General features: G+C 44.2%; 1 protein-coding gene across 3 annotated transcripts in view; it reads left to right on the forward strand.

Annotated features, from left to right (window-relative positions):
- Nucleotides 1–13079, forward strand: part of Poc1b (POC1 centriolar protein B) — a 108555-nt gene extending 95476 nt beyond the window's left edge. For all 3 annotated transcript variants that reach the window (XM_036169729.1, XM_036169727.1, XM_036169728.1), the window contains exons 11-12: nucleotides 7749–7964; nucleotides 11653–13079. In XM_036169729.1, coding sequence (XP_036025622.1) covers nucleotides 7749–7964; nucleotides 11653–11757 — 321 coding nt within the window. In that variant the 3' untranslated portion in view covers nucleotides 11758–13079. The remainder of the gene's footprint in view (nucleotides 1–7748; nucleotides 7965–11652) is intronic.
- The last annotated feature ends 5589 nt before the right edge of the window (nucleotides 13080–18668 follow it).

Consider the following 18668-nt stretch of genomic DNA (forward strand, 5'->3'; position numbering starts at 1 on the left):
CAGGTGCCAGCAAATGACAAGAGAGGACATCATGTCCCCTGGAGCTGGAGTTACAGGTGGTTTTGAGCCTCGACTTGGGTGGTGGGACCTGAACTCAGATCTTCTGGAAGAAGAGCAAGCATTGCTTTTTTTATCTGATTTTTTTTTTTTTTTTTTTTTGCAGTGGCAGGGATCAAACAAACCTAAACTTGAGCCATTCTAGGCAAGGAAGCACTCCACCACTGTGTGAGTGTGTGTGTGTGTGTGTGTGTGTGTGTGTGTGTGTGTGTGTGTGTGTGTATTATGTATATATAGGCAAGAAAAGATATCCACCACTGTGTGTGTGTGTGTGTGTGTGTGTGTGTGTGTGTGTGTGTGTATTATGTATATATAGGCAAGAAAAGATATCTACCACTGTGGATATATACACAGTGAAAGATAACTACAGATTTTTGTCCTACACATTAGCATACTATATGTATATGAATGATTCTTGTGAAATTCTATGTAAAAGAGAGATTAAGTGTGACTTTCTTACTCTGAGTGCCCTTTGAAGTTTGTTTGTTTGTTTGGTTTGTTTTGCTTTTTCGGGACAGGGTTTCTCTGTGTAGTTTTGGTGCCTGTCCTGGATCTCGCTTTGTAGACCAGGCTGGCCTCAAACTCACAGAGATCCGCCTGGCTCTGCCTCCTGAGTGCTGGGATTAAAGGCGGAGCCATCACCGCCTGGCTGAAGTTTAACAATAACAAAAAGTAGCAGTCATCTATTTCCCCTGTTGAACTGGCAGAAGCTTTATTGGTGTCGAGTTTGCGTGGAATATTGAGAAAGCATCCATCTGCAGCCCTTAGAGTCCAGTGTTAGTTCAGAAGAGAGAACACCGATTCTGCTTCACTCACTGCCTCTCTCCCAACCCCCAGATGTTGTAGTCAGTGTTTAAATCACTCATTAAAGGTTGTCTGCTGTGGCATAGGTTTCCAAGTCAGGGTGGGGCATTAGAAAACAGATCTTCCTGCCTTTTCATTACTGGTGCCCTAGGTCCGGTGTCTCTGCCTTTGGGCGGCTTAGATTGCTTGGTCCCTTTACATCCATGCTCTTGCTCCTTGGTCCCTCTGTGTGCTTACCCAGTGGTTCGTTGTCCCCCTGCCTCCTCTTCCAACCCCAAAGTGTCTAAATTTGCTTGACTGGATAGCTGCCTGGCTGGTCTCACTTAATGTTACTTCCTCAAAGCCCCAGAGGAAGTCTGCTGATGCCTCCCTTGCCTGTTTAATGGATTGGTATACCCTTCCCAGCTCCCATCAAGGCAGGACAGGTGGCCCCAGCCAAGGCTGTGTAATCAAGAAGACCAGAGTTTGGATCCCCAGAACCCACGTGAATGCCAGGTGGGTGTGATGGCCCACCTCTGTAATTCCAGCACTTAGAACACAGAGACAGGTGATCCCAGAACAAGCTGGCTAATCAGAACTGCTCTAACAGCCAACTCTGGGTTCAGATGAGAATCACCACCTCAGAGTGTAAGGTAAAGACTGATGAGGAAGACTCCTGATGCCCACTCCAGGACAATTAAAATGTATATATATATTTGGGCTGGAGAGATGGCTCAGCAGTTAGGAATGCTTACTGCTAATGCAGAGGACCTAGATCCACAACCATCTGTTATTCCAGTTCTGAGGGATCTGAAGTCTTCTTCTGGCCTCCGTAGGCTTGCACACACATAGCACACATAAATCCATACAAGTAACCACACATACACATAAATAAAATGTTTAAAAATGAAATAAAAAAATGTTTATCCTCTAATGTGAATGATAATACCTTATCCGTAAAAGTGAACCATAACATTTAGAGAATTGGCTGGACACTTGTCTGTAGACTGTGACTTTCAGAGTTGTTTCCATCAAGCAGCTTTGTTCTTTTACTCTAGCTTTTGTTGAGTGAAAATGGGACCTTTTCACCCCCAGGCAGGAATCTCTGAGCTCCTCCGGTTTGCTCTGGGCCTGGTCTAGGCTGCTCTGGTGTCTTCTTAGGTAAAGTGGTCCAACTGTAGACATCATCAAGGAACAGGGATGGAGAGCTTAGAATGGAGGCTTCTCTGGTGTCTTCTTAGGTAAAGTAGTCCAACTGTAGACATCATCAAGGAAGTACCATGTATGACATGCTCCTGCTGCAGCCCGGGATGCGCACTGCAGGAAGGTCTTGTTTGCTGGGTCAACAAATGCATCCCTGGTCCCCACTGTTGAGGGTATGCGTAGAGGCGATGCGGTGTGCCATCTTCCTCGTGAACTTCCCAGTCTTTTTTCAGTCCTAAGGTCCCCTGCCTCCTATGTTTTCAGCTCACATAGCTCCAGCCATATCAGGATTGCTCCCAGCACAGCAGAGTCCTGGAGAGCAAGTAACTGGAGATGCTTGGTAGGATGTAGAGAGCCCTGTAAGCATTCACACCAAACACTCACAGTAACATTCGGGAAAAGAAGGTACTGGGGGTTGAGGATTTAGCTCAGTGGTAGAGTGCTTGCCTAAGCAAGCACAAGGCCCTGGGTTCGATCCTCAGCTCTGGAAGAAAAGAAAAAAAAAAAGGTACTGGAGTCTCAGGTGGTGAAGTCTTGTCAGCACAGCATCCTAAACATGGTTTCTTTTCAATTTTATAATAACATTAATTTATGATGTGTACATCTCATTTTTCTCCTCATCAGACAGGAAGCAAAGGCAGATTGGTTGATAGGAACTAATCAGCTAATATGTAGGTTCTAGTTCCTTTGATGAAAAAGATGTTTGGTGTGGAATTGGTTGTTTTTTTGTTTTTTGTTTTTCTTCCGGCCTGTATACTTGCTTTTCTTATCATGCCCATATGTTCTGTGATGGTAATCTGTTTGTTTTCTTTCTCCAAACAAGAAAATTACTATTAAGACTCTATTGGAGTTCCTTTATTGCTTTGACTTGCTATGTCCCTAAGTCATTTACCCCTCTGTTTTCCTCTTAACAGCCAGCCTGATAGTATAGCCCAAGTTCATTGATTGAACTGCGGTAGTAATCAAGTTGGGACCTTAGTGTACACAGAGCCCTCGGCCTCACCTTAACTGATAATCATAGTGGGTTTTTGGTTTATTTTCATTAATTTTGACAAACAGCGAATTGTAGTGTTGATATGAGAGGAAAATTTGAAAGTTTCACTTTCCTACAGAATGGTAGAGGGTATCATGGAAAGCAGGGCCTTGTCCCAAACTTCTGCATGTGGAGAGCTTCAGCCTAGACTTAACCTTGGTTCTTTCCTACGTGTAGTCCTTGGGAGGCTGTTTAGCTGCTCAGTGTCTATTTCCTCTTTTTGAAACCCGAGAGTACACTTTGGAGGTCAAAAAGGACTCAGCCTTGCTAGGACACCAGAGGAGGCCATGGAGGCCAGAAGAGTCTGCCTGTGGGGTCATTGAGAGAGTAAATCTGTGGAAAGCTTGCAGCTAGCTCCACACATCGCCTTGTCTTCAGAAATACCTGGAGAAGCCAGGCGGTGGCCCACGCCTTTAATCCCAGCACTCGGGAGGCAGAGGCAAGCGGATCTCTGTGAGTTCCAGGAAAGGCGCAAAGCCACAGAGAAACCCTGCCTCAGAAAGAAAAACAAAGAAATACCTAGAGAAACCTCTACGAAGAATCCCTGGCCCCTAGCAATAACCAGGAATTTAAGAGTGGGGGGAGAAACACAGCTCCGAGGCTGTATTTTATTTGAGTTCTATTTTCATAATAACTTGAATGAGGGAATTTATACACTATAAAATTGACTCTTTTGACGTGTGCACTTCACTGGTATTTAATAAATTCACAAAGTGGTGCTACTATGACTCATTTTTTATTATTTACTTTGATGTCTGTGGGCATTTTGTAAGACAGTACACCACATGCATGTGGTTTCCATGGGGACAGGAGTTACATGGTTGTGAGCCACCATGTGGGTGCTAGGAATGATGGTACTCTGGGTTCTCGAGCAGTCGATGCTCTTAACTGCTGCTGAGCCAGCTCTTAAGCCTCTACTATGACTAATTTTTGTTTGGTCGGTTTTGTTTTGTTTTTCCAGACAGGGTTTCTCTGTGTAGCTTTGCACCTTTCCTGGGTCTCGCTCTGTAGACCAGGCTGGCCTTGAACTCACAGAGATCCGCCTGCCTCTGCTCCCGAGTGCTGGGATTAAAGGAGTGCACCACCACCGCCCAGCTTGACTGTTTTATATAAAAAGCATTATATAATAGCTAGCCTTTGGTGTCCAGTTTCTTTAATGTAACTCAGTGCTTAGAAGGTTCATCTGAGTTATGAAATTAATCAGCAGCCCATCTTTATGAACAAATAATCATAGTAAAGATATGCTGTATTGTTTCTTTATTGTCACAGCATTGGACATTTGGATTGTTCCTAATTTCTTGGACGTTATGACCAGTGCTGCCTTGAACATTTTCACACAAGCGTGTACGGATATGTTTTCACTGTCTTGGGTTCATGTCTAAGAATGGAATTGCTAAGTCATATGGTAACTCTGTGATTCAGTTTACTGTTTCTCAGTGTCTACATTCCACAGTCCTACCAACAGTGTCTGAGGCTGCAGGTTCTCAGCATTGCCCCCTAACACTTGGTACTGCCAGTTACTTATTTCAGCCATCCTGGTGTATGTGAAACAGATGTCCTTGTAGTTTGGTATTGTTGATGATGTTCAGCATATGCTTGCGAGCTTATTGGCTGTTTTGTATCATTATATGAGTGCTGTTCAAACCTTTGTCCATTTTTAATTCGGTTATATGTCTTTAATCCTTGAATTGCAAGTCTTTGTGCTTATGTACAAGTCATTGTTTATCAAGTATTTGCTCCAAAGATACTTTCTTACATTTGTTTTTGCTGTTTTGATGGTATCTTAATCATATAAATGATAAAGTCCAAAGTATCTATTTGTCATCTTGATTTTGGTGTTGTACATAAGGAAATTCTGTCTGGTTCAGGAATACTTAACCCACACCATATCCATCCCAGGATAGCCATGAATGTGACCAAATACAATTGTCATATAGCAGTGGAACAGGTTGGACACTCCTGGGTCCAGATCAAGAAAATTTTAGTCCTATTTCCTTCTAAAACTTTTTTTTTTTTTGCCAGAGCTGAGGACCAAACCCAGGGCCTTGTGCTTGCTAGGCAAGCACTCTACCACTGAGCTAAATCCCCAACCCTTCCTTCTAAAACTTTTATAGTTTTAGCTCTTCTATTGAAGTCTCTATCCTTTGTTGAGTTGATGTTATATATGGCATGAAGCCACAGTACAAATTTATTCTTTTAAGTGTATCTAATTTTCCCAGCATCTTTTGTTAAAAAGATTATGTTTTCCAAAATAAATTTTCTTGGCAGTTATCTGAAATAAGTTGGCCCTATGTTGACATATGGGCTTATTTCTGACCTGTCAAATCTGTAGTGTTGATCTGTAAGGCTTTTGAAGGTACTAGGGATCAAACATAGGGCCAGATGCATACCAGTCATGGACCTAACCATTGAGCTACCTCCTGAGTTCCACACTGTATTAGGCACTGTACTTTGCTGGTAACTTTCGTAGTTTGGAGTATGTTGTCTAGTTTTTTATTCACGTTATTTTAGCTGTGTGGGTCCTTTGCACTTCTGTGTGAATTTTAAGGTAAAATTTTTATGTAAAAGAAAGCGGCTGGAAGTTTGATGAGGATTGCTGAGTACCTTCATCAGTGTTGGGGGTACTGCCACCTTTTTTACAAGAGTCTCAGTAGATAGATAGTCCAGTGGAGTGGAACTCAGGATCCTCCTGCCTCAGCCATCCAGGTGCTGGGATTACAGACATTTGCCACCACACCTGTCGAATGTTGCCATCTTAACAATGTGCATTTTCAGATCCATGAGCATAGCATATGAAGTCAGTCAGTCTGTCTGTCTGTCTGTCTCTCTCTCTCTTTGTTTTGTTTGTTTTTGGAGACAGAGTTTCTCTGTGTAGTTTTGGTGCCTGTCCTGGATCTCGATCTGTAGCCCAGGCTGGCCTCGAACTCACAGAGATCCGCCTGGCTCTGCCTCCTGAGTGCTGGGATTAAAGGCATGGGCCACCACCGCCCAGATGAAGTATCTTTCCATTTGGTTGGAGTTTTAATTTCATTTAGTGGTGGTTTATAGTTCCCAGAATACAAGTCTGACACTTAGTTTGTTAAATTTACTCTTAAATATTTTAATTTTTGATGCTATTCTAAATGGAATTATTTTCTTTTTTAAAAAAACAATTTATATCTTTATTTTATGTGCATTGGTGTATGCATGTATGTCTATGTGAGGGTGTCAGATCTTAGAGTTACAGACAGTTGTGAGCTGCCATGTGGGTGCTGGGAATTGAACCTGGTGCTCTTAACCACTGAACCATCACTCCAGCCCCAGAATTATTTTCTTAAATTTATATTCTAGCAGTTTGCTTCTATTTAATTGGATTTTTTACTGTAGTGAAATATATGAAACAAAGAAGTTACCTTTTTAATCATTTTTAAGTATACAATTTACTAGCAGGAGATTTATTCACAAAACTCACAGCATGCTGTTGCAACTGTTTATTTCACAACTTTTCGGCATTCCAAATAGAAACTTTTTTACCCATTGAGGAATAAATATCATCACCCTTCCTCCCAGACACTAGTGACTTTCACCCCTGACTCTACCTATTTGAAATCCTACATGTACGTGGGCCACTGCATGTCTAGTTTCTTCAGTCAGTATAATATTTCCAGGTTTTTCCCATGATAGTATTATTGGAATTCCATTTTGTAGCTGAATACTGGAAGGTTTTTTGCACCCTGATAGGCCTCTCTGCCGACGCAGCAATCCAAATCAGACCGAATTAGAAAAAGCCCAGGTTTAATGGGTAAAGTGTTCCTAGGTGATTCCCCAGACCCCCAGAGAGGAGACAGGGACTAGAGATGGGAAAACCACGTGTCTGTTTTCTGGGATGCAGCTTATATACCCTGTGGGAGCGGTCTTGAGCATCTCTGGGGGACGAGCTGTGTTTGGCAGGCTTTGAAGGGGCAGGTTTGGGGAAAGAGATGGAGAAGGGGAGTTGAGGTGGATCTTCCACCAGAACCTTCTAGACTCTTTGGGTATAGGGGTGCCAGGGTGCCAGGGGCTGAGGTGGAGCTCCAACCCAAAGAAATACAATTTCACTAGAGGTTTATACCACATTCTGTCTGCACACTTTTCTGCTGGTGGGTCAGGTTCCTTTTAAACTCTTGTGAGGAAGGCCACGGTGGATATTGGTGGTCAGTACTCTTTTGCATCTGCTCCAGTTCCTCTGGATGCGCGCTAAGGAGTGGGGCAGCTGGACAACATTGGCAATTCGATGATTAACTTTTTGAGGATTTTCCAGACTTCCCACAGCAGCTTCGGCATTTCATGGTGACTTAAATTTTCTACATCTTCGCCAGAACTCCTTATTTTCCTTTGGGGGCACTAAGAGTCACCTTAGTGGACGCATTTTGTTTTTCATTGAAAACTAAAGTTCATTCAGCAATGGGCATATAGGAAGTATTTGACAGAAGATGAAGAAGTACAGTAAATTTTCTCTACTTGCTATTAACTTTGTTTCTTCATTGTAATTGTAACGTATGAATTTTGTTATATAAAGAAGATGATGAATGATTCAGTGTAATCTGGAACTGTTAGATATATATATATATATTTGAGTGTGTGTGTGTGTGTGTGTGTGTGTGTATTAAATTTGGAAACTCTAATTGTTCCTGTCTTTTCCATGGCATTAAAGACAACAGATTCCACTGGCCGAGCTGTACCAGAGAAGGGTGGAGACATTTGTGGGTATTTCTTGAACCCTTCCTTAATACCGGAATGCTCATCAACAACTGTGAAAAAGAAAACAGAAGATTTAAGTGACCTCCCCTCGGAAAGCCAAAGAAGTGTGCCGCTCGCTGTGACTGATGCTCTGGAGCATATCATGGAACAGCTCAACGTTTTAACACAGGTGGGTTGACCTTCTGCCTCAGGGTGAGGTATTGAGAGCAGGCCTCCGTATAGCAGGATGTGAGGCTAATGGAGCAGAGGGAGTTTTTACTAGCAAGACAAATAGTGATTAGCAAGACAATTAGGGCTAAGCTATTCTGAGCAAATTTGTTCGGAGTATCTCAGAAGAGCTATGGCTCTCTCTCTGCCTCTCCCTCTCTCTCCCCTCTTGTGTGTGTGTGTGTGTGTGTGTGTGTGTGTGTGTGTGTGTGTGTGTGTACACAGCACCCTGTGCTCTCTGGCATCCTGTATCAGTTGTGCAAATGGCAGTGGTACTCTGTGTTCTAAGTGCAATTTGTTTTTAAGCAGCCATGTTCTATCCTTTGAATGTATGATGTAGTAGATTTATATTAGTCACTTCTAAAGAAATATTTAATAGCATAAGAAAAATTTGTTGTAAGTAAACACTCCTTTGAAGTACAAAATATTACTGAAAAAATTTTCACTGAAAATCCTCTGCCTGCCAAGTGTGGAATATCTCTCTCCAGAGCTTCTTCCTGAGGAGATGGCTTGTCTTCCCATCTTAGAATCTTAGCCAGTGTCTTAAGGCCGTTTACCACAGCAAAGGAGAAGTATGATGGACTTTAAATCCTGTTCTAAAACTCTTCCAGACCTAATAGGAGGGAAGTCTTGTGTTGAAGAAGAAGCATCCATAGTTTCTCTCCGCATCTGTTGATTTTGTCCTTGGGAGACGACGTCTGTTGTCCTCCTCATTGTGTGCATTTCATCTTTGCTGTGTACACTATTGGCCAGTCACACATTACCTCAGCTTATACAGAGCAAGGGGTAAATGTATGAGATAGAGCAATGTCAGTTTCTTGCCCAGAATGATTTTTTTTGTTTTGTTTTGTTTTGTTTTGTTTTTCAGGACAGGGTTTCTCTGTGTAGCTTTGCGCCTTTCCTGGAACTCACTCTGTAGACCAGGCTGGCCTCGAACTCACAGAGATCCACCTGCCTCTGCCTCCCGAGTGCTGGGATTAAAGGCATGCGCCACCACCACCACCGAGCTCAGAGCAAATGTTTTAATTCCCAACACCCCCTGCATAGAAATCCCCTCAGTTCTCCACTCTGGCTGTGCCTCTACCACTGGGCTGCTAGAATCATGCAATGTCCGGGTCTCACTTCCGCAAGGGGCCTTTTCCCCTGTCTGTCTCAGGTGAAAACATCAGGCACTGAAGAAGACCCGTGGCTCTCCCAGTGCTTAGGAACAGTAATTAAGGACTTCCTTTGTCCCGCACATCCCATCTCCGGGCCTTTGAAGTTAAGCGGCACATCTGTCACATCTGTTCACTAAAAATCGCATTCAACTCACCCGTTTTCACCTTGAAATTCTGTGCTACAGGTGACCTTCCTTGTGTTGACCTTCAATTTCAGTGGACAGGACTTTCTTCCCTGTCACCCGTCAGTCAGTGGGGGTCCTCCTTAGGACTCTCCAGATGAGTCCCTTCCTCCCCTCCCCCTCATCGCCCTGGGCTCCTTTCTCCTTTTTACCGGATTCCCGGATAATGGATCACTTAGGTCCTACTGCATTGCAGGAGGAGGGTTGTGTTTTTGCTGACTTTAAAGGGCTCATTTCCTGCATACATTAAAGAGCTGAAGGCAGGCGGAGCAGGCTTGCAGAGGAGTCTGGGCAAGTTGCAAGCAAAGTAAACGTGTTCTGAGCCGTCACCTAAGATGCAGGATTTAGAACTGTTACAGAAAGCGGGGCGGGGAGGGGCGAGAAGCAAGATCAATCAGACTCAGAAGCAGATAAAGAGATAAAGGAATTACTATTAAAGATGCTGATAATACACACAACTTCAACATGTGTAACTAATTATGTGTGTATGTGTGTATTATGTATGTATATAATAGACATTTAAGAAAATGCAACATAATGATTATTTTTATTTATCAATCAACTGTTCTATGGAATATGAAAGCAAAAGCTTTGAAGTGATTGTTGTTACCTTCAGAGAAAGATGAGCAATCTCTTCCCTGTCTTGCCGTTTATCTTGTTTGCCTTCCCTGTATGAACTCTATTACTGGATAACTAAGTAGTCAGTCCATGAGGGAACACTTGCATACTCCCTCCCCTCCATCTCCCTCCCTCCTTCTAGGAACTCTTATTTATAAAGTGTACCAGTTAAGAAAAAAAGGTTAATGATAAGTTATTTCCATTTCCCCGGTGACTAGTCACTGAACCATCACTGAAGGAAAAACACCAGCATTACCAATGTGCCCTCTCATGAGAAGATAGATGACCGAGCTCTGGTCAGGCTAAGGTTTAGGACCCTGCTTCCACTTCCTAGGATCTGCAGAGGAAGCTGGTAGACTGAACTGGATCCTACTGTGTAGTCCCAAAGTACAGATTATTATAAATGTCACAGACAAATGGCCTGAGCCTGCTAATGGTTAACTGTCCAGAGAAAGGCGGAGGTGTGAACTTGCAGGTTAAAAGGAACACGCCAAGACTTGAAAATGGGAATGTGAAGTCGTGGTTCCTGGGAGTTCACTTTTGGGAATTAAAACCATAAGGAAATGTACAAAAGTAATTATAAAGGTCAGCATAGGGCTGGAGAGATGGCTCAGCGGTTAAGAGCACTGACTGCTCTTCCAAAGGTTCTGAGTTCAATTCCCAGCAACCACATGGTGGCTCCCAACCATCTGTAATGAGATCTGGCGCCCTCTCCTAGCCTGCAGGCAAACATGCAGGCAGTACACTGTATACATGATAAATAAATAAGTCTTTAAAAAAAAAAAAAAGGTCAGCATAAATAAAGGATGGAAAGGTAAGGATGAAATTGTGAACGCCACTTGGAGAGTTGTAGATAGTGGCTGAAAGTGACAGCTGGTCTCTTATGGGAACTTACTAGACAACACATAAGTTTTGTGTGCCTTCCTGGTCTGTATTTTAGTTTATAATAGAAAGGGATTTTTGGTTTTTGTTTGTTTGTTTGTTTGTTTAAGAAAAGACTAGACGATATCACAATTATTTTTCCCACATTTAACATCTCCCTATGACTGTATTATTATGAGAACATGTAATTATGCTGAAGAACTTAGAGAGCCAGACTCCACCAAGTCCTTTGTGCCCAGCAGCAGCAAGGCTTAGACACTTGGGTCCTCCCACCAAGATGCCCATCTCCTTACCTGGATGAGGAACCGCTGACCATCATGGCGGTTTTTATAGCCGTCTCACTCCCATCTGTCTGCAGCGCTGTGGGATGGTTCCCTACAGGATGGACCGTGACAGAGGGGCCAGTGGTGGGTGACAGGGCAGTCACACCTGAGCCCGGAGTCTGTAACTTCACCTGCATTGTTTAGAAAGCTATGGGTGACCTCATCCTGGAAGGCCAGATCTTCCATCCCCTGTTCTTCATATGCAAAGGTCGTTTTGTTTGGGGTTTTGTTTGGGTTGGGGGCAGGTCTTTCAACATCTTCAATACTTGATAATGCTTCACTCTGCAGGTGGGCTCAACAGCACAATAGGTTGGGAGCCCCTTTTTTTAGCCAATTTGGGGGCAGGTAATTGATATTCAAGTCCTAAATGATCTGCCTTGGATCTACACTGTCCCTCTAAGCATGAGGACACCAACACTGAGGCTTTCATGGCTCTTCTTCCTTCCTTTCTTCTTTCTTCCTTTCTTCTTTCTTTCATTTTTTTGCAGACTGTTTCAATTCTGGAGCAGCGACTGACTTTGACAGAAGATAAGCTGAAAGGCTGCCTTGAGAATCAGCAAAAGCTTTTCAGTGTCATCCAACAGAGAAGTTGACCAAGAAAGTGTGTGCGCACAGGCCAATAAATGATGACGCGTTCACATGCTCAGGCAGGTAGCAAAGGCGGTCCCCCCCCACCATTGCACTGATTAGCGCAGCTTCTTCCGAGGGTGAGCGACAGAACAGAAGGCTGAAGCCATTTTTCAGAACCAACTTAAACATGTAAATCACTGTCAAGGATCAATTTAAGCTCCTCCCAGTTATAATTGCAGTAATAAAATTATAAGCATTTAAATCACCCCACTCCCCCCACCCACACCCCCATATTATTTGAAATGTCAGCTTTTATTTCAAGTGCAAATCCCCACCAGGAACGTAACCAGGCCTCTAGATTTCATTGTTAAATTATTTCGATTGACCATGTTCAGGCAATTAATTACCTGAAGATAATTAATGTATTTCTTAGGTGAACACACCCTTGGTGTGAAATAATTCACTCTCGTTTGAATAGCATCTGAAATGTAGAAAATACGTTCTTGAGCTGGCTCATATTTCTTTCAGGTCAGAAAAACTACACTCTTATTTAATGCCTTGAAAAGATGCTCCCAGAGAGTTTCCACAGCCAGAATGAGCTTATTTTGATTAGCAGCGGTGCAGAGCAGGAGTTTTCCTTGTTTGCTGGGAGTGAGAACCATGGGAGGCATGAATTACAGGTGGACACGCTGAGTGGTCTGGGTCATCCCGAACTTCGTGATCCAAGTTCACAGAGATTATGTTTGTGTGATTTCAGTGTGCTAAGAAGGCAAAATGATGAACAATACATACTCAAGTAGAGACACATGAATCACGTCTGTTATTGCTTAGGGTGACGCTCGTGGCTGAATAAGTATATTTTTATCTAGAAAGAAATTGCATCTTTTATTTGATTTTTTTTTTTAATGAATTGTGATTTGAAATGAAAACGAGTCAGGCATTCTAAAAGATCTTGGTTACAAGTTAAGAATATGTCTTTCTCTTTAAACAAATAGGCAATCAGAGTAGAAAAAGAGGCAAATTCAAGGCAGCTAGCTTTGGGCACGGAGAACAAAGGCCAGACACATCTGTGTGGGGGGGTGGGCAGATGCAATCTGTGGAGAGAAAAACGAAGCCCTAGCAGTGTGGGAATGGAGAACTCTTTCTCCAGGTAGTTTCCCTTGTGTACCTATGAACTGGCTTTATCTTCTCTCTCACTGTATGTTGTAAATGCCTTTTCTGTCCTGTAAGTGTGATTGTCTAGACATTTTTACAAGCTCACAAAACTAAGTGGCCCTGTATTTTTATACCTTTATTGAGAAGACTACATCAAAAATGAAATGTAATACCAACTTTTGTTTACTCTTTTTTTTATGCTTCAAATAATAAAGACATTTTTAAAAAATAATATATATTTTTTTTGATGTTTGACACCTAGCAATGTAGCCAGGCAGCGGCAGCTGCGCACGCCTTTAATCCCAGCACTAGGGAGGCAGAGGCAGGCAGATCTCTGAGTTCGAGGCCAGCCTGGTCTTCAGAGCAAGTCCCAGGACAGGCTCCAAAACTATACAGAGAAACCTTGTCTCAAAAAACCAAACCAAAACAAGCAAACAAACACATGCCAAAAAACAAAACAAAACACAACACCGCTGAGTGGTGGTAGCTCACGCCTTTAATCCCGGAAGGCAGAGGCAGGTGGATCTCTGTGAGTCTGAGGCCAGCCTGGGCTACCAAGTGAGTTCTGGGAAAGGCACAAAGCTACACAGAGAAACCCTGTCTCGAAAAACCAAAAAGAAACCCCACCTAGCAATGCTATTTATTAGTGCACTTATCTACACTGCAGTGTGTGTAGCAATCCTGGAGAGCTCCCAGCTTCCCCAGCCTTACCTCTCCATCTCCTGACTCTCCAGCTTCAGCGGGGTCCCTGTGCCCTGTGTCTGTAACAAGCATAAGGTGATTTGGGTGTCTGTGGTCTGTGGGCCCCTTTAGGGATCACCGATCCAGCTTCAGCTGCTTCTGACCACCTGAGGTGGCCACGTATTTTGCTCATCATCACAGAACCCTGATAAAAGGTAATGATAAGGCCGAGCAGCGGTGGTGCACACCTTTAATCCCAGCACTCGGGAGGCAGAGGCAGGTGGATCTCTCTGTGAGTTTGAGCTACAGAGTGAGTTCCAGGACAGGCTTCAAAGCTACACAGAGAAACCCTGTCTTGAAAAAACAAACAAACAAAACAAAACCCTGAAACCATTTCAGAGTGTTATTCTATGATTCCCCACCCCTTCTTCTAGCTCTGGAGGAATCTCCTTGGCCCTCATCAGCACCAGCATCCTTCCCTTGCTCCACTTAGAGCTCTAACATGCATTTGGTTGAACAGGTTTTTGTTTTTAAAGGAGAAAGCCTTGGTCTCAAACAATGTGACAAGTTGGTTCCTTTGGTATTTTTTCCTCGATCCCAGATATCCCAAGGAATCAGGTCTCTCACATAGTCACTTAAAATTGAGATTCTTACAATGGGCTGCTCAGGCCTTCTGCTCAGGAGCCATTGCATTTCAGAACAGGAAGCGGGTTTTCCTACTTCACAAAATGCCAGCCATGTGCAGGCTCACTACAATCTGGGCATTGTTCTCAGCTCCAGAGTTCTGTCCGGAATGGCAGGCAGAATTCCTGCCCGGAAGACAAGTATGCAGCACAGATAGGTGGGTCAGATGACTCTAAGTCTCCTGGAGGAAGCCCTGTGTGGGGGATGGGAAGCACAGGCAGGCTCCTATTTCAGGGTGGGAGTCCCGCCAGTGAACAGAGCTGAATGTTTGGAGAACTCCCTCAAGGCAGACAGTTCCAGTTAAGGGAGGCAAGGAGGCCCTGCAGCCAGAGGGGAGTTAAAGAAGATGACCCAGAGGAAGGAAATAATAGGGTTGGGGTTGGGCAGATAACGTGCAGTTAAGATTTGGGCCTTTACTGTTGGTGAGATGGGACCATGCTCTGTTGCAATTGCTTTTTAGACAGCCTCAGTAGCCTAGCTGGCAGGCTCCTGCCTCAGCCTGGTGAACTCTCAGCTATCAGGTCTGGGCCACCATGCTAGGATAAGACACACACCTTTGTTGACGCTCCCTACCCCCCCCCCCCTTTTTTTTTTGGTCTCTCAAGACAGGGTTTCTCTGTGTAACAGAGTCCTGGCTGTCCTAGAACTCACTCTGTAGACCAGGCTGGCCTCGAACTCACAGAAATCCGCCTACGTCTGTCTCCGAGTGCTGAGATTAAAATCGTGAGCCACCACCGCCCAGCGACCCAGGCTTCTTAAGAACCACTCCAGCTACCTGAGCAAGGATGAGGAAGGAGACAAGTGACCTTGACAAGAGATGGCAGCAGCTTGGCTCTCCAGGAGATGGAGTAAAGAGACTTGCTGAAGACATTAACAGTGTGTGTGTGACACAGAGGAGCAAGGATGACTCCAAGTGCTGGATCTGAGCAAAAGAAGGAAATTATTGAGATGGTGACAAGTAGGCCAGGAACTCCTAGGGATGCAGAGATTGGGGGTGACATCTGGTGATGCCTATCAAGAGGTGTCTTGTTGGGCATGGTGGTTCGTGCATGTAATCTCAGTCCTTGGGAGGCAGAGGCAGGTAGATAGGTATCTGAGTTTGAGTCAAGCTTGGTCTATGTAGCAAGTTCCAGGCCAGCCAGGGCTCCATAATTGAGATCCTGTCTCCACAAAAAGGTTTTGTGACAGGGGTCTCATGTAGCCCAGGCTAGCTTTGAAGTCCTCCTTCTCCTGCCTTCACATCTCCAGTATATATCACACATACTCTCCATACTCCCGTGCCCTGCTATTAATTGTTTGGGTAAATAGTAGCTCAAGAATCAGGGCTAAGCGAACGATAATACCCTTGAGTTTCACCACACAGCACAAGGGAAAACATTTGCAAGGTACTATTGCTGCTAAAGGTGGTTTGATTGGCTAAACCTCTGGACTGAGTACGACTGTGCTCTGAGTTTACAGAAGCCGTTAGACTGAAGCAGTGTAGCCCAGTGGCCTCTCAGTTATTTTAAGCATGCCAAAGATTAGTTTGCATCACATTTCTTTTTTTTTTTTTTTTTTTTTAGCTGAGGATCGAACCCAGGGCAAGCGCAAGGCAAGCGCTCTACCACTGAGCTAAATCCCCAACCCAGCCCTGCATCACATTTCTAAATGTCCAATATTAATTTTGAAATCCAGTCTGTTCTTTTCTCAAACTGTACAGAGGAAATTGTTTAGATAATGCATGCCAGCAATCCCAGCACCCAGAAGGCAGAGACAGGAAAGTTGCACTTTTGAGACTAAAAGGGAAAAATCAGTAGCCATCTCGAGAGACGCTTTCCCCTCTCGTCCTCCAAAGGTGTTTGCTGACCAGCAGTTTTAGAAGTGACCAGAAGTTGAACTTATAAGGCTGGGACAATAAATCTATGTATCCTGGACTTGGCAAAACAAGATATGGGGAGGAATGGGTTCAACTGACCAGAAGTTGACCTCAGAGGAGAGTAAGACTGGAACAATAAATCTGAATGCATATATCCTCGGTTCAACAAAAGCAGGACATAGGGAGTAAAAATTTATGTCTCTGTAGATACCCTGAATCCTGTTAGGCATCAGTAACCTCATGCTTATAGTTCAGCCAGTAACTTCAAAGAACTGCCCCACCCTAGCCCCCTCATCCAATCCCAAGCTGCATGTAAACCTTTCCTATATAAACCCCTTCAAGTGAGTGCTGTTCTCCTCCACCCGCTGTGTCGGATGTTGGGCTTGGACCAAGCCTGAGCTTGTTATCAACAAACCCCGTTGTGTTTTGCATCGGATATTGGCTCTGTGATGGTCTTGCTTGGGGGTCTTGTGACCTGGACACAACAAGACCACCCTGGACTTCATAGGGACGTGCTATCTCAAAACACAGAGCCAAACAAGAAAAGATTAAGGAGTTGGGTTAGTAAACTTGGTGTGATCTATGAAACACAATTCCTGGTAAAATGTGATTTTTGTGCTGGGAGAAGAGATTCCTCTAATGGGATAGACATCTCCACTTCCTGTTGTCTACACACACACACACACACACACACACACACACACACACACACACTGCAATTTTTTTGCCCAGTATTCCAAGGCAGTCACCACCGGTACCCACCCTTATCATTCTGCAATCACGATTTGCCTCTTCCTCCACATCCTCCACCTCTTGATCCATGTCCTGCATCTTGTCCTTAGTCTTGCCGGACTTATTTACTACTTGTCCTCACCCCGACTTAGGCTGAGCCTGCTGTCACCCACCTAACTCTTCTTTGTCTGGAAAGCCGTGCTCACATTTAAAAACAAAAACAAAAAACAAAACCAGCCCACAGGGGAGTTAGAAGATGGCTTTGCAGTTAAGCACTTCCTGCTCGCCACAGGATCTGGTTGCGCGAACCCTAATTGGTCTTAATAATAACCTGGAACCAGATGTCACGGTAAAAGATGAAAGATCAGAGACAAAGGAACAAGCCACTGCCAAGTCTCACCTCCTCAGTCAAAAGGACTGAGCTCCTGTCTCCTCCCGCCTTATAGTCCTTTCTCCATCCAGACCTGTCACTTCCTGTCTTAAACTCCCTACTGCTGGGATTAAAGGGGTGTGACTCCCCAGTACTGGGATTAAAAGCTTGAGATCCCAAGTGTTGCGATTAAAGGTGTGTGCCACCATGGCCTGGCCTCTATGGCTGACTAGTGGCTAGCTTTGCCCTCTGATCTTTAGGCAAGCTTCATTTGCTAGAGCATAAACAAAATGTCACCACAGGACCTGAGTTTGGTTCCCAGCACCCATGTCATGTAGCTCTCAACTTCCTGTAACTCTAGTTCCAGAAAATTGGACAGCCTCTCCAGGCACCTGTGTACACACAAAAACCTTTAAGTGGCCTCTATTTCCCAGGATTCCTTTTCTCTTGGAATTCTCTACATGTCTGCCTGTGGTGATATTTTATTTGTACACCCCAGTAAAGCTTATCTGAAGATCAGAAGGAAAAGCCAGCCACTTATTTAAACACAGAAGTCAGGCAATGGTAGCCCACACCTTTAATCCTAGCATTCGGGAGGCAGAGATCCATATGGATCTCTGTGAGTGCAAGGCCACATTGGGAACAGAGCCAGGTATGTTGGCACATGCCTTCAATCCCAGCACTATCCACGGAGGTCTGGAATGGAGGTCTGGACAGACAGACAGGAAGTGATGTAGCTGGGTATAGAGAGGAAGTGAGATGGCAGACACAGAAAGGCTTATAGGTGTGGGTATAAAGGAAGTAGGTCTCTCTTTGGCTGAGGATTTCTAGTGGTAAGAACGTGGCTGGCTTCTTTCTGCTTCCCTGATCTCTCAGTTTTTAACCCCAATAACTGGCTCCGGTTTTTGTTTTTTGTTTTTTTTTATTTTATGTGCATTGATGTTTTGCCTGCATGTATGTCTGTGTGAGGGTGTCGGATCCCCTGGAACTGGAGTTACAGACAGTTTTGAGCTGCCATGTGGGTGCTGGGAATTGAACCTGGGTCCTCTGGAAGAGCAGACAGTGCTCTTAACCACAGAGCCATCTCTCCAGCCCCCTGGGTTGTTTTGTTTGTTTGTTTGTTTGTTTGTTTGTTTTTATCAATAAAACCCTTTAGCAATTCATGTTACATCTGCCCTCTGACATAGGCTGCAGTGTGGCTAATGGCTCTGCATTCTCCACTCTGATTCAACTTCCTCCAAAGACAGACTTTAACTTTGCCACTTGGTTCCTAGGAGGGGCTCCACAAAGAGTCACCGAATAAAGGAGTGTCCTCACTTCAGGTCTTTTCAAAACGCTGGTCTCCTCTGAGAGCCAAAAGCAGTTAAAAGGAGAGTGAGTGAACTGGAACAGCCTCTGTTCACAATTTTTAAATGGGGGCCTGGAGAAATGGCTCAGTGGTTAAGAACACTAGCTGC

The sequence above is a fragment of the Onychomys torridus genome, chromosome 20, assembly GCF_903995425.1.
Source record: "Onychomys torridus chromosome 20, mOncTor1.1, whole genome shotgun sequence".
NCBI lineage: Eukaryota > Metazoa > Chordata > Mammalia > Rodentia > Cricetidae > Onychomys > Onychomys torridus.